General features: G+C 37.3%; 1 protein-coding gene across 8 annotated transcripts in view; it reads left to right on the top strand.

Annotated features, from left to right (window-relative positions):
• The window catches only part of gek (serine/threonine-protein kinase gek), a 44,247-nt gene extending 27,763 nt beyond the window's left edge, over positions 1 to 16,484 (top strand). For 6 of the 8 annotated variants that reach the window (XM_022071635.2, XM_022071636.2, XM_022071637.2 and 3 more), the window contains exons 21-33: positions 473 to 759; positions 2,063 to 2,206; positions 2,422 to 2,557; positions 3,579 to 3,823; positions 4,059 to 4,239; positions 5,495 to 5,683; positions 6,391 to 6,576; positions 6,807 to 6,906; positions 7,799 to 7,973; positions 10,048 to 10,122; positions 13,012 to 13,126; positions 13,625 to 13,791; positions 14,421 to 16,484. In XM_022071635.2, coding sequence (XP_021927327.2) covers positions 473 to 759; positions 2,063 to 2,206; positions 2,422 to 2,557; positions 3,579 to 3,823; positions 4,059 to 4,239; positions 5,495 to 5,683; positions 6,391 to 6,576; positions 6,807 to 6,906; positions 7,799 to 7,973; positions 10,048 to 10,122; positions 13,012 to 13,126; positions 13,625 to 13,791; positions 14,421 to 14,537 — 2,117 coding nt within the window. In that variant the 3' untranslated portion in view covers positions 14,538 to 16,484. The remainder of the gene's footprint in view (positions 1 to 472; positions 760 to 2,062; positions 2,207 to 2,421; positions 2,558 to 3,578; positions 3,824 to 4,058; positions 4,240 to 5,494; positions 5,684 to 6,390; positions 6,577 to 6,806; positions 6,907 to 7,798; positions 7,974 to 10,047; positions 10,123 to 13,011; positions 13,127 to 13,624; positions 13,792 to 14,420) is intronic. The other 2 variants (XM_087360901.1, XM_022071640.2) reach the window with 1 other exon arrangement.
• The last annotated feature ends 115 nt before the right edge of the window (positions 16,485 to 16,599 follow it).

The following is a 16,599-nucleotide window of genomic DNA, read 5'->3' as shown; positions in this document are numbered from 1 at the left end:
GTATAATACGTCACATTAAATATCAGAATGGAAGAACAGTAATAAATTGACCTCACTGAGTGAAAATCTCCTGTGGTGGGAGCTACAGAACATCTGTGTGCAATATCACCTTTTTCTCACGCTGTGAATCTGTATGAAACAACTTAGATGATGAAAGTTTGCCATTAAGTCGCTAGTTGTAGCTGAACGACACTTTTGTTTCTGTTAATACGCACAATGAGATAGCAGTTAATATAATTATAGATATTCAGTGTCTCTGTATTCTTAATGGCGCATCAGAAGGAACTGTAAAGAACAAAATATGTTTCATTTTAACACTTACTCTTCAGAAAAAGTCTTCAATTCTTAAAAGGTGGTTAATGTTCCTAAAAACTTGTGTCTTAGAACAAATAGGTAGTCATAGGTACTCTCTTATGATTCTCAGTTATTATTAAGCAGCTGTTTCATATGTTGGCGTAATTGGTGCTTACAGCAAAGCGACCACTTGGCATTGATCCCACGCGAGGTATTGGCACAGCGTATGAAGGTTATGTGAAAGTGCCCAAGACAGGTGGTGTCAAGAAAGGATGGGTGCGTCAGTTTGTTGTGGTGTGTGACTTCAAACTTTTCTTGTACGATATATCCCCCGACCGTAATGCACTGCCATCAGTGTACGTTTCGCAAGTCCTCGATATGCGGGACGAAGAATTTACCGTGAGTTCCGTGAGAGACTCTGATGTGATTCATGCAACGAAAAAGGATATTCCATGCATATTCAGGGTGAGTCAAGCGGCTACAATTGATGTTCGTACATTCCTGTGTCTCATGATGTTTTGTGTTGAGTAGGCCATGTGGTACTGCTCGTTTTATGATTTACGCCATTAAGTCACTGTCAGCCTGATAATTATCAGATCTATGACAGGTTAGCATTTTCCTAACAAATTATATGTTGTACTCAATTTAGTATGATCAAAAAATATTTAATCAAAGAGAGAAATAGATTCAGTTTTGCTGTTTTTCTGGACTTAATCTGTCATTCAGTTTTCTAAAACAAGCGTAGTCCATTTCAGGAGCTGGCTCTGCTCCCACCCTCAGGGGAAGGTAACAATTCTGTTGGTTCCAATAGAAGGGGCTGATACCAGTCTCGGTCCACCATTAGAACATTAAGAGTTACAGAAGTAGATTTTGCACAGATGGTAGAATTAGATTTCATAACCTGACAATATATCAGTTATAAAATAATTATTGTAGCATAATGGGACTCATTTTGTAACTAGAATTAAGGAACTGTAAATAAAATTTGTGTGAAAGTTCGTGGTATACACACATGAAAATATTGGTAAATGGCTACATAACCCAGATTCGTCAAATTATCTCTTCACTTTGCCTCTGCTTGTACATAAGCCATTCCTCTCACTGCTTGGGGACACATTGCATTCTAGTCACGCGAGAATAATGCCACATTCATCAAAAGTCCCGAGATAATAATAAATATATATTTGAATAATTTTACTGTAATTATAATGGGATAACACATTGCAACATAACCCAAATTAGTCACAGATAAAAACTGGATGTATATTGCATTTGAAATTCTGTAGGAAGTAATTGTTATTTATTTAAATAAAATACACCTTTATATCCACTTTTTAAATATGATTTACAATGTTATGATGGGATGAAAAACTCACCACAAAACTTTTCTGCCAGTGACAAAAGTAAGTAGTATTTTTTTTTATTCCTAAGCACTGTAAGAGACTGGTTTTGATGCCCTGTAATTTACCATTTTGAATATCTCTAAATGTGGTCAGAGCTATATAAAGAATGAAGTAGCATGTATTAGGGGCCATGGTTCGGTTGCTCCCAAGACTTTTATACATCCTCGATCTCTTTTTTATATAGCAGTTTGCAATTTGCCATTGCCATTTCATCATTTTTCTGTGTTGTCACAAAAGTGAAAATGTTATTGCAGACTAGCACAAGCGTTATTTTAATTTTATTCGTTTTATGTAGAATAAGTTATATATGTAATCTCGGTATTTGTGTAATGATGGTAATGATAAATACGTGATTTTTGTCTCAGATAACGACTTCGTTAATGGAGCCACCGGGGTTAAAGAATCACACGTTAATGTTGGCGGACACTGAAAGTGAGAAAACGAAGTGGGTCGTTGCCCTCAGCGAACTTCACAGGATTCTAAAACGCAATAATCTGCCTAATAGGACGGTTAGTGCATTGAAGTATATTGTATCTGAACATGTAAATATTATTATTTAGATGAGAGGCAAAGAAGACAGACTTTAAACTGCTGTAATTTTGATGATTTTCCATGTTTGAATTTGTACGTGTTTTTGTGGAGGTAGTGTAAATTGAGATTTCCGGTAGGTGAACTAGCAACGAGTATAGTGTAATTTGTAATTGCTTTTGTCTTATTATCGCAGGTATTTAGGGCTAAGGAATTATTGGACAATACGTTGGCATTGATCAAGAATGCTATGTCAGGGGCTATTGTAGATCCTGATCGACTAGTCATTGGAACTGAGGAAGGATTGTTCTGTTTAGATCTGGATCGCAGTGGTAAGTTACATTAAAAGTTGTGTGCCACTTACAGCATTGTGGAACAGTGAACACCACCCGTTCATAATTTGGCAAGGCGTTCGGTTCTGAACTTCGGTGGTCGTGCATCAGACGTTTCGTATTTTCCCACAAAAGTTTCTAGCCAAATATCTCTTGTATCTTATGTAGGAAGATCCACCTTAATCTTTTTGTTGTAATTTCAATGGTTACATCCATGAACCATAGCAAGGCAGTAGATTTTAAAATAGTTCATGCGCCTCTCGTACGCTTTGCGCGCGCACGTCTGAATTTTTTTTTTTATATATAGGGTGATCATTTTACATTTACACTGGTCTTCACTATAAGAAATGACACAGAACTGTTTAAATGTTTCTAATTCGCAGGTTTGTATTTTCTGAATCATTTTGAAGGTGGCTCACTGTGTATAGTAACTGTTCCTCTTACTGTGAATTTGTACTTGTAACTGAGGAACATCTTAAATGCAGGAAATTTATCACTGGCATTCTTGGAGTAGGAGTATGGAGATTGAAAACTAACTCAATTTAAAACTTTAATTAGTGATTTCTTCTAACTGTAAGTCTACTGTTTCTATAGAAATACTCATGTTTAATTCTCTTTAGTGTTTACAATTGAGTTGATGTTTTGGCTATTAAATGTTTGTTTCGTGTATGTAACACAATAATTCCAGTTATCGAATTCTTGAGGTTCATTTGAGTATGATTACTATTTTAATTCTGCGGCAGTACACGTGCACAAGGACAAAATAATTCTTCACGGCGTCAGGTAGGAAAGCAAAAACAACATGGTTTTATTAGCAGTTTGTGTTACCAGATTTGTTTATTCTTTCAGAAGTTGATCATCTTGCCAACATCAGTAGCAATAGTATTGAATGTTGAGTGACTGTATTACGTTGCCTATCTATTACGTGGCTTCACATATGTTTTATGGTAGGAAGGTGTGATACTAAATGTTTACATAAGAATATGCATTTATTTCAAATAATTTTGGTATTTTGTTGCAGAGATAGCCCGTGTGGGAGAGGGTAAGAAGGTCTACCAACTGGAATATGTAGTTGAAGAACAGTTGATGGTTGTATTGTCAGGAAAACAGAGACACGTGCGCTTGATTCCCGTGCGGGCACTGGATGGTGACGATGTTGAATGGATCAAAGTTGCTGAGACTAAGGGGTGCATCACATTTGCAACTGGAGTAATGAGGCGGGCCGCTCAACTTGTCTTTTGCCTGTGTGTGGCTATTAAAAGACAGGTATGCATGGGGAAGCAAGAGATACGTGTAAAATTATTGATGGGTAACCTCAAGGGATGGAAACTCTTTTGGAAATTTAAGCATAATATTAAGCTGGATCTCACATAAATTGTTATGATGATAAATTATTATGCATAAGTTGACATTATGATGCAGAGACTGCAAAAGAAATTAATATTGTTGTGGGATACCGTGCACGATGGCGATGTAACTGTATGCTGCTTGCTGTGAACAGAACACTTCCCAGGTGATAATCTACGAGGTCACTCGTACCAAGACTCGGCACAAGAGGCTAAGGGAGGTGATGCTGCCGACTCAAGCTCAGACTCTTAACATCCTAAGTGAGGGCAGGCTGTGTGTCGGGTACCAGTCCGGTTTCAGCGTGTATAGCATCATGGGGGACCAGCATCCACTATGTAAGTACTGCGGAACTTTGCAGCGGTTTTACTTCATTAGAACTATTAAGCATTTTCAGTCCAGTGTAGTAGCGTTCAGCAGTCACAAATTCCAGCATTTTGTGCCATCTTCAGGTGTTTCTTCGGCTCTTTTCAAAACTTATTCCTTTGAGCAGTCTGTCATGTAATACCTCCCATGTATATATCTGCCTCTTATTAGTACCTCATCTTTATCTGCATGTTCATCGGTCACTATGTACATTCACCAATAAGATCCTTTTAATTGCAACCTTAGTTATAGAAGTTGCTTTCTTTTGGTTAAAATATCCAATTGTATTCATACATACCCTCCCATTTATGTCATGTAATTTCTGTCATCAGTTTGCTCTTCAGATAAAATAATGAGTCTTTATACTCTTACGTTTGTATGTTACGTTCTTTTTCTATTAAATTGTTTCGAATTGGTTAAATCATCCAACTTTTCTGAAAGCAGAATGAAGATTTACTGCCTTCTGCGATGATGCACCACGTTGTCTCATTGAAATTGACTGAAGTTCCAGAGGTACTCGCTGTCTCCATCATCAGGGCGATGACTACTAGAGTACACGGTTTATCGTCCCAGAAGACACTCATCTTCATGTTCGCTGTTGTGATAGCCTGAAACCTGACTTTTATTTGTATAGCATTATTTTAGTGTTGACAAGTTGTGCTTTGCACAGTTGTGATTATTTTTCTTCAGCAAATATAATTACATGCCTTGAATATTCCTTTACTTTCTCTTATTATTTGTCGTACTTTCTGCTTCATGTGTTCAGAGCGTTTTAAAATTTAGTCACAGAACTGCAGTTTTACATTTTTGTGAAATACCTAAACTCCACATTACTTCCTTTTAAATACAAATAATTTTGAACAGTTTGGATTGGCTTACAAATGGAATTATGATCAGATTTGAAGCTTTCAAGTTGACTGAATACAGAGAAGTCAGGTTATCAGTCATGTCTGTATGTGATGTCATCAAGCCCTGATGATTTGGGCAGAGACAGTCTCCGAAACACTGGAAACTGATTCCATACTGATGGGGTTGATTGACTGGGAAGTCTTCACACTATGTTTTCATAATCTTTGTTTCATTTTCCACACACATGAAATTAGACCTGTTTTTCAGATTTCACTTAAGTTTCCTAGCCATTGTCTTTTCCAGCTCAGTCCAACAAAGTGAGATGCAAAAAGTTTTCCCATCATAGTACTGTGTTTTATGTTCTCATTTTTCTTCTAGCTCTGGTGCATCCTGATAATCAGTTACTCAGTTTCCTTGCATATAGTGCAGTGGATGCCATGCGTGCAATAGAGCTGTCACGAGGGGAATTTCTATTAGTGTTTCAAACATTGGGCGTGTACGTGGATGCTCAGGGCAGAAAGTCTCGTGATCGTGAGATCATGTATCCTGCTATCCCCCAGGCAGTCAGTAAGTTGCTAGAATTTAATTTAATTTAATTTAATTGATTTCAGTATTTTAAGTAGTTATTATGGGTCTAGTACAAGCGTTTGACAGCAGATCACACAACTTTGCTTCTATGTAACATCACTAATCACTAAAAATTATCACAATTTGATTATACAGTACTGTCATGACAGGAAAATCTACTGAATTCTACCTGTGTTAGTTAATCACGTCACTGTGGTAACGAAATGATTTGCAGGCAGAAGGAAGTTGTCTGTTCTTTTGTGGCTTAATAATATACAGTATGTTCAAAAAATTTGGTGCTGGTAAACAGACCTCCATAGTTACTGCTTCAGTATGACAATATGTTTAGAAGCGTTATTCATACAATGAGTCGGGTGTGAGTGACTGTACTGACTGTCAGTACTGGCTGAATTTAAACAAAGAGACTGTCTTACAGCTATCAAAATAAGTTAGTTGAGTTACGTAATATGTTCCTCTTATGAATTTTTCGTTGTTCCGTCTCGCAACAGTGTAGTATTTCCCTTCTGCTGTAAATTCCTCTTTCCTTAGTCTTCCATTTTGTTATGAATTGTGTAAATTATGATTGATTCTGTACCTTTCAAAAACTTTTTCACTTTTGGGCCACAGGTTGTGAATGAGGGCATTTAATTGAAACTTCATTGCAAGTTATTAGAAATGTCGCTAACTTACTGCTGTGAATGTTGCAGGTTTCTGTGATGGTCATTTACTAGTCTACAGTGAGACACATGTGGATGTGTTTAACTGTGCCTCAGGCGAATGGGTTCAGACAATAAATGTGAAAAGGGCCAAGCCTTTAAATAGCACAGGAACTCTCAGTATGTGCATTATCAACGATATGCCACATATCATCTATCTTAGCAACGTTCACCAACGTAAGTGTGAAGTAGTGTCAGCCTCATTGCAAAAATTATTCCTATGCAAAACTGAGTTTGTAAGAAGAACGTTACTTTTCTGTGGTTATCATCATAAAACTAAATATAATACCATATTTGTGTGCCTTGTTTATTCAATAATGATTTTGAGTCTTGTGGCTTTTCAGTTCTGTAAAAATATTCGAACTGTCTAGCATAGATTACATAACAGACTCCTGTGATTCTTTCAGGTGAATTGATTAACGTGACGCAGTGCGATGCCTCCGGTCGCCCGGTCCCCCGACCTCGACGCAGATTCTCTCTCAGGGAAGGCCATCGAGCGGCCAGGGCGTGAGTTCATTGCTTCTTTACCTGACATACTACATGATAACAGTGAGCTGTCGTTACAGTAAAAGTCTGACAGTTTTAAGAAAAAACCAGTTATTTTAGAGACACATAAACTCCTAATGTAATAGATGATGTCTGTCATGCTTATACTTAAATAATCATAACCATTGACACGGTAATGCTCTCCTCCCAAATGCCTACATGGTGAATAGTGGAACAGCTCAGCTATTTGCTGTTTTATAGTTTGGGGCCATTTTGGACCTTTCCATATGTTTAATTGCCTATAATGAATATTTAACCACGTATGTTCTTGTTAGTGAACTTCCAATCTGTTTTGGATATGCAATACATTATTGCCCTGAAGTTGCTTCTTTAGAGTGTAGAAACTTGGATATGTCCCTCCTTCATACTGAAGACCTCTGATGGTTCTGAGTTCTTACTGACACCCTTAATGTCACCAATTATGTCATTGGTTGCCATAACTGAAATCCTTCTTGGTCAGTAATCTTAAGTGGAATTGGCATCAAAGAAGCTGTGTGATGTAAGTTTCTGAAAGTCAGAGCTTGTAATTCCACTGCTGCCACACATAGCGACTTAAACGCAGAAGTCAGTATGTGTCAGAAGCATGATAACAAATGTCAGTGTGTCTCAACGTGCAGTAAGATCTGTTGGTGGGCAAGGTCTGACATGAATTCAAAGACGTTGCTTTTGATACGTTGTTTCTTTTTTTAATTCCAGAATTTTTTTGCTTACAGCTCCAGGTTAGTGTCTTATAAAAATCTGCATATTTTTTTAAAGTATTCCATTTCATGCCTTTGTAATTTTTGTGTTCCAAAAGCTGTGAGTACAGTAATTTTCATAAAGTGCAATAAATGTATTACTCTTTTTGTTGTAGAACTGACCGAAGATCCAAAATGATTTCTGCGCCATCTAATTTCAACCACATAAGTCACATGGGCCCGGGAGATGGTATTCAAATCCAGCGCCTCCTAGATCTTCCAACTACAGTAGAGACTGCAGACCAAAGCTTAGCCAGTCCTCAGCAACTGCAGAGCGCTCAACAGCAAAGGGTAAGTGGGGAGGATATTGCGGTTGATGTGAACATGCTCTTTTAGTTTCATTTAACTGCACAACTTTTCATATGAAACATCGGTGGCATTGTGATCGGTGAAATTTGCAGATAGAGAACCACTTAGGGACCTTTTTTACAGTGCTTAGTCTGGAATGCTCCTGAAAGGACCAAGTAATGCTTCAAAAGTGAATTGGATAAAACTGAGACCTCGTCAATCTAGTCCTCGTGTTACGATCTTTACCGGAAGTGTAAGTGCCCATCACCATTTTTCTTTTGAGTATTTTTCTGTTATCCCCCATTTAAATGCCCAAGGTGTAAAGTTCAGTTGTAAAAATTTAAATAAGCAGTTTTATCAATTGTAGCTTAAATGTGGTAGTTTTACTGCTCGGTATTTGCTGAGCAGTAAATTGAGGTGTTCAAGAAATTCCTTGTTGTTACAGAATCTGAAGTTTCAATACCATCGTCTCAGAAGGCTGACATTGACATCCATTCTTGTAGTCAAAATGATCTGTATGGCGGCTGATTAGGAGTTGTTGCATTATGCGTTCTGTCAGAGAAACAATGCGTATATTTAAATAATACTAAATTTTTAAACAATTTCTTTATAGACGGTTGGTTCAGTGAAATTACATGAATGAAAGGGGGGGGGGGTAAATGACTCTGTTTGGAAGGTCATGTCATCATCCGTTTCAGCAGTAGAGCAAAGCATTGTCTCGAATGGGGTAGAGATAAAAACTGTCGGAACGGTTCAACTTTGGCTGACAACTGGTTAGAGAGGGTGCACAGAATTATCCGCAGGGAACAGCTGTGTCTGTACTGATGCAAGGGACAAAAATCTTCAGTCACTCTTTGCTCTGATAACAAACACGAGCTGTAGTTCAGTGGTTTGTCACATGTATCAGTACTGTTTCGATGAGTAATAGTGGAGGTCTGTGCATGTCCCGTCTTTCATTCATTCACTGTTCTCTCTCTCTCTCTCTCTCTCTCTCTCTCTCTCTCTCTCTCTCTCGTGTTTTAATGGTCATCGCCCTTGGATATTGTGTGATTATGCTCGTAACTGGATTTTCACAAGACCAGCACGGTACACTTTGTGTCATTGGCTGTCATGAAATTGCTAAAGCCAGTGTCTGTTGAATTTAAATATATTTTAAATCTGACTGATACTTCAGGAATAATCAACTTAGAAATTTTAGTGCTACTAATAAATGAGATGTATTTTTATTTTGTTCTTAAAAGTCAGATGTTGCTTATATTTATGTAAATACGGTATACATTTTTCCAGATGTGTTATTTGGTGTTTGCATGCCTCGCCAGCCATGTTGTTCGTTTATTGCAGACAAAACTGATTGCACTACAGCTATAACATTGCACAGAATCAGAAATTGTTTTATTAAATAGCTTCATGCAAAGTAAAGGTTCTCTCAAACCAACATGGGGTGCAGGACCGGTAGTGGTACAGTAGGATACAGTGGTACCTGCTAAGTTTGTGGAATCCTGCATTGTGTATACCTGAATTTAACGATGTGTACCTTTATACTTCTGTATTTTACTATACCTCTGTTGCTGCTGGTTACCAGGTTGGTTTGACAGAACCTGATGATTTGCATTGGACCCGTAGCAGAATTAATTCCGCCTGGTAACACTTAGTTTACACTGTAACAAAATATTTAATTTAAAATTGTTTAGTAGTTTCAGAGATGAAACATGTAGACAGAACTGTATAGGCATGATCTCTCCATTATGTGCTTATTTTAAGCTTATTACGCAAAGAATGCAAGATGAAACAAAATCATTTGTTACAAAGGTGCAGATGAATCTTGTGGATAGGGGAGGACATAGTTAAGCCTCGTTTCCACTTGTTTTGGAGACAATCTGAAAGTGTCAGCTGTGTCTGTATTCATAATTCTTATCACGTTAAAAATATTTATTGCAAAATTTATATATATATATGTTATAATCTTCCACTGATCAGGTTTCATCGTTAAATAAAAAACTGATTATTTTCTAATTTAATAAAAGAATATGTTAGTAAATTTGCATACTTCTAAGAGTTATGTTATAAAAATTTTCAGGATCTTACATTGAGTGAGGATAATGTTACTCCCACATCAACATTTTGTATGGCTGCCATGTTGGAATTATTCAAGGTAGGGATTTAAAATGTGGTGTTGGAGTGACATTTGGTGGCATGACCATGTACTGAGTTTGATGAAAATCAGCCGTGTCGTTAAAAATAACCGAGAGACGACAGACACGTGCAGGCAGCATGCGTTGCTTCCTAAGGCTGTTTGTCCTTTCAGAAACCAGCCTCACAAATAATTACATGAAAAGAATAACTAACTCGCCTTCCAGATAACATTGTATTTTATAACACTAACCATGTGTTGCGTGTTGCATTGTGTTCCATATACAACCATAACTCCATGTTTCCATGACCTGGCTGTACAAAAATGACCATCCTAATTATGTACTGTAACTTGCATCAGTGATTACACAGTGGTACCTTCTTTAGATGATGGATTTATTAAACTCTCTATTACAGTTAATTGTGCTTTCTAAAGCTTTAGGTTTTCATGGCGGTGAGTCCAAAAATGGCTGGCCGTCTTCTGGGTCGTAGCACCGTGTAGTAGTTTACCAACATTTTAGAGGCAGGTGCCCTTTTGATGGAGGTTGCAAGGACCTCTGAAACATTGTTAAATTCCTCCCAGACTACACAGCTTTGTTACTGCATTTCTGACCAAAGTAATAACATTTAAAATAATTGTCTCTCACAGTAATTCTTCTTGTCGTTTGGTTTGTTCACCTCTTCACTGCCTGCAGTCACACAGTTCATAGCGCTGTTCTCCATCTTTGTCTCATCCACAAAGCTCCTTCACTGGCACGCCACTTGCTATTCTAACAACTTAACAGAAACTGACCTTGTCCGAGACAGTGCTGGCATATTCCCGTAATTTCCAGAACATATGTGACACTAGCCGAGATGTTCCTAGTATAGTGTTGATGATGTCACTGTTCCTAGTTGTTTCCAGTTTAGCTGAGAAGTTACCAGAAGCTAGTCACACAGCATGCTGATATCACTGTGGGGTTGGGGGGGGGGGGGGGGGGGCACGTTCTCACTCCACAGGTCCGCAGCTGTATAAAATCATTGCAAGATGTGATTGCATATTGGTACTTGCTGTTGGTGATTTTGTCTTTTCTGAGTATATCTGGAAAGAATAATCCAAAGCTGTGGTGGTTTATCCTTCAGAAACTGTGAAGAATGCTCTTTGTGTGATAGGACAGACCATGTAACCTCTAGTAAATGTGGAATTGTATTCATCTCACGACTGATATCTATCTTTAGTTAGTTGATAGTTAGAGACTGAAGAAATATTGGCTGATTTGCGTACGGGCAAACCTGGCCACCACAATACTGAGTAACAAATAATGGGAAGGTTTTTCACGTACTTAGAGGTTAAAATCGCTTACAATAAATCTTTGTGGAGTAAATAACTGATAGAGTTGTCAAGGCAAAGCTGTAGTTTAAAATTATATATGAATTTCCATTTAAATACGAGTTTCAAGAAAATGGGAATCACAGATAAGTGGGGTAGAAGAGAAAATGATTTAGAGGCGGATGTCTGGATCTGGTAAGTCATTGCAGCAGTCGCATGTGTGGTTTGACTTGTAATCATTTGTAATGTTTATGTGCGGTATTTGACGCCTCATTCCCATATTAACAATGCATCAGAATGACTTCAGTCCTACATAGTTCATAAATGTGGGTGTATGCTTATTTATCAAAATGCTAAGAACAAACATGTCAATTTTTGCTTATGTATATTGAAAGTTTATACATGAATCTCAGTTTTGTTTCTTTGTGGTGTAAGAAGGAATTAAAGCTTAAACACTGTGGTCATTCCCACCTGTATATACTGAATGCTCCATTCTGTTCTTCCAACAGTTTTGTTTCAAGGTTAACTTTTGCTGCTACGTCTCGTTCTGATACGTATCTCTGCATTCCATCCCTCAGTATCCTGGAATTTATGACTACTTAATCCAGACAAATGAACAATTTGATTGCATCCTAAGACATTCTTCATCATCACAAACCAAATATTTGTATTTATTTGTGGTTTATTAAATAATGCTGGCAGCTCAGACAATATATCATCAAATGATGGGATTAATAAACTAGACATGATATAGAAGGAAATGGTAGTGGCATAATTATGGTACTTTATAACATTTGCCTGGAGGGACAGAAGAAAACCGTAAATCTCAGTCAGGATATTCTGTCTCCTGGCAAAGATTTGAACCTAAATCTCCCAATTGTGAAGCAAGATGCTAAATATTTGACTTTAATCTTATGTTTAAGGTTAATATTTTAACAATTAAAGCAATAAGTAACATATATCTGCTATGATGCCAGCTCAGAATGCATTTTTGTTACATGTTCGCAATTCTAGATGACAATTATCAAGGCCAGAATGTATCTTGTATGATATTTTGACGCTGTAAGCAAAACAATTCATTAATATACGAGTGCGTCTAAGAGCCATGGTTTTGTAGCTGTGTCTAGACACAACATTTTGTCACCACACATTTTAGTACAATGTTCAGTGTATTGACTGACATCAGAGATCTTTATTGCAGAACACTGCACTGCTGTGGAACTGTTCCATCTATAATGCGCAATATCTTCTGTGCAGTGGAACTGTTCTGCTTGTAATGGAGTGAGGGTTAATGCACATCTTTTTGAAACAAAAATCATTCAAAAGCTACTTGCTTGTTTGGTGAAGATCTCTGTGTTTGCTGACTAGATCTGTAAGCATTTTCCACAGAGTTCCTCAGTATATTTATTTCTGTTGTTCCGTTTATAATGAATTGCAAACTATTAATGTAATGGATAACAGCAAGAAATGTTGTGTCCAGTACTGAAGATTTGAACTTGTAATTTGCCAGTAATTGCCTGTGTGAATTGCAACAGTAATTATATTTATGAGACTGAAGAAACTTGAAGTGTGTCAGATTGCCTGCAAAATCCTTTATTCTAGATGTTTCATCCGACCAAAATGGCTCATCCTCCACCACGGCACCCCTCACACTCTGAGCAGCGCCGGATGTCTGGGCATGTGCAGCGCACCTCGCAAGGCTATTCAGGGCACAATGGTATGTTGCTGTATCTGTGCAAAGAGCCAGTGCAGATTGCACTTGACACTCGGTGTGTCCAGTAGAAGTTCTTATTGAATCTAAGCCCCTTGAAGACACACTGAGTAATGGTACAGTAAGTACTGACAGGCTAAGTTTAAATGTCCTGTACACAATTACGTAGTTGCAATTAATTTTTTTTATTTCTGTTGCTCCTTTAGTTAAAATGGCAATATTTAAAGAAACTAATTAAGGTATTACATTGCAATCAAAAGAATTGTGAAAATTTATGAACACACTATTTATCTTTATAAATCCATTATTTTTTTGCATATGTTATAGTGACTTCAAATTTAAGATGGATTTGTGTTGTAATAATTATGAAACATTTATTACGAGTGAATTCGATACGCAACAAGAGATGTTTCAGTTACAACGGACTCGCAGCACAGCCATGAAGCAATGATGCTAAGGGAAGAAGCTAATTTTATATTGCATTGTATGCACACTTTATTTTAGGGTCTGCATCTCAACGTCGTTCAGCTGCCCCCTCTCGACCCGCTGTCACTCCTCCTTCACTCCCAAGATCTCCAGATGGTCCACCAGTAGACTCTGAAACTTCAGGATCTCATCACCATCCTTCCTTGAATTTGGGCAGTGTGCCATCATTACATGAAGTATGTAAGGTGAGTAGCAGTTTTTCTTTATTATTTGTGAAACAAATAGTTTCTTTGCAAGGCAACTCTGAGTATGTAACGTGGATACCTCCAACGTAGCTACTGGTATAAGGAACCATGCACGTGAACTGACGCTCAGGCAGTAAGACTGGTAAATGAGGTGATTTCCAATTTGTGACCACTGTGAGTTAGTATACAACGGATTTCTTGTTCCTTGAATTAAATGTTACCTGATCAAGAACTTCAAACATTTGAAGCAGTAGTAGGGAGTGTGGGTGTTTGACATATTATTAAGGTGGAGCTGCTAGTCACAGTGGCCACGCAGTCTGTGGTGTGGGTTTTGGCTGTTCATACATTGGGAACAAAGGTTTGAATCCCACTCAAGACATGGAGGTGTATCTGCATCATTTAATAGTGCGCTGTCCTGGATACATACAGGCTTTATGATGGGCCAATCCCCAGTTCAAGGAGTCCTACCAGACATTGAAAAAGGTTCATAAGCTGTCAGAAAATTCTCCACAGCAGCCTGGACTATGCAGAAGTAGTAATGATCGGCTTGTGGGCCGATTTCTCTAAAAACGAAAAAGTCCTGAAGACCCATTATTGAAGCAATCCTCTTTCCTCATTTGTTGTTTCAGGACCAGTGTGTGAGTGGTGGCAGTCCGCGGCATTCGATAGCGTCCAATAACAGCAGCAATCCTAGTACACCACCGAGCCCCGGTCACGATCATGGTTCTTCTAGTTATGACAGTTAGACAATCACTGCAGTAGTTGGCAATACAAGTTGCTCATTTGCATGTTGCAAAAATCAACCATTTGTGAAGCTTCTCTTACGTTGTCAATAACTATAGTCAATTTGAACAAGTTGTTTCAAGAGAAGTTTGATTTCATACATTAATAGTGGGAGAAGGGCAGACACAGTTGTTCAGTTTTATAAGTTAAAGCAAAAGCAGTCATGATGAAGAAGTACATGCATAATATCTGTAGTTGCAAAAACTTTATTCCATGTAATTTGATAGGCGGCCAGATGCCTGTGTAGGATATGCGACAAACTTTCGTAACCTGAAGAAAGAAAAGTGTGGGATGAAGAAGGCCATATCTCCACTATATATCCTGCAGTGTAGCGTCATGTCTCAATCTCCTCTCACTGCTTGCCATGTGGAAAGTTAGGTTAGGTGGTTGCAGTATTGTATCCATTGAATGACTAAATAATAAATAATCAGTAGTGTTTTGTGCAAGATGCTTGGTGGAAATAGGAGGGAGAATGGTTTGGACCATAATTCAAGAGATTAGAAACAGCAGGTCACAAAGTGTGTGTTTCATTAAGGTAGACTGTACATACTCCACAGTATTTTAGTTCTCTTTTTACTGCCTTGTAACAAAAATTTGGATTTTTCCCCCCTTTATTTATTGTAATGACCCCACATGATAACGTACTTAAATTAACTGTAAATATCAATGTCTTTTAAATGTTGGTCGAGTCTGGTGGAGTTCACTTGCTTGCTAAGGTATGTTTCATTTTAGTATTTAATTATTATCAAGTACAAGTTAAAATGGGAGTATCCATTTCAAAAGAGTTAAAAATATAATTGCCTAGCAATTTTTTAATTTAATATATTTGTGTAAAAGTATCTTTATAATGGTTATGTTCCCATTGGATCATAAACTGCAATGCCGTTTGATTTGTGACTGTAGTAACCATAATGATAAATAATTTGCATACAGTGATTGCTACACTGTATATTTATTAATAACTTGGTTAAGTGAATATCATGTAGAAGAAAATTGTAGTTCAAAATTGAGATCCCATCTGCTTTGACATGAAATGCTCCTGGAAATGTTAGTGCCAGTCAGCTGAAGCTCTGTTGTGGGGTTCGTTCACTTCGATTTTTCTGTATCGATAGTTTTTCTTAATCTCAATTGCCTATCTTCCATCATTGTAAACTAATGATGAATTTTCAGCAGTGTTGTGCTCATGAAAGCATGGAATGAAGTATGAAATAAATATTATAGGGTTTATTTGTGTGCCTGAACTATCAAAATCTTTTTTTATGTATGTATACTTTTATTAGTCTACAGCTCTATCACGTTTCCTGTGGCTTTGTGTTGGTTTTGATTTACCAGTATTCATAACTTGAGAGTGGCTGATATGAAAGGTGCTATTTATTGTTTCATAATGTAACACTTCAGTTTATGGCAATACAAACTGTGGTAAGACCTTAATGAACTGTATCGTAGGGGATCTGAAACGAAGCAAGCGGCTCGAGGGACGTTTCTTCGGCTTGCCACTCTCAAGCTGTGTACTACATCAAGTACAGGCGTTACAAAGAACGCCAATAACTGTTCTAGAAGCATATTTGCTTTTTGTTAACATGGAGTAATTTATTTCTGTTTTATTTGTATTTAAGTTTTAATTTATCATGTTATTTGCATTTTTTATGTATTTAAAGGCTGCGAAGGGAGATTACAGAATTATCAAAAATGCAAGTCTCATACAAACATACATACACCTGTATTACCTTTTCATCCTCTGTCTGAATATCTATATGGTGTGGACATCATTACACTTAAAATTTAATATATAGCTTAATAAAATATTTGAAATACAGGTGAAAAGATGTAATAGTGAAACAAATTTTCTTTACCATGTTTTGTTTTAAACTGTTTATTTGTATAAATATATACAGCATAGAGCTAAGTAATGATGGTCTGTGATTTATTACATGGTTCCTGTATGTTTTCTGAGAAAAGATTACATACAGCACAAAAATTTTAATCTCCTATTTTATACACAATATAAAACCCTGTCTTTGGTAC

This window comes from Zootermopsis nevadensis, unplaced genomic scaffold, assembly GCF_977971745.1.
Source record: "Zootermopsis nevadensis isolate Lab colony 2312 unplaced genomic scaffold, Znev_1.0 Znev_ptg000050l, whole genome shotgun sequence".
In the NCBI taxonomy this organism is placed as follows: Eukaryota; Metazoa; Arthropoda; class Insecta; order Blattodea; family Termopsidae; genus Zootermopsis; species Zootermopsis nevadensis.
The sequence above is the reverse complement of the archived record's forward strand: the minus strand, read 5'-3'. Positions and strand labels throughout refer to the sequence as shown.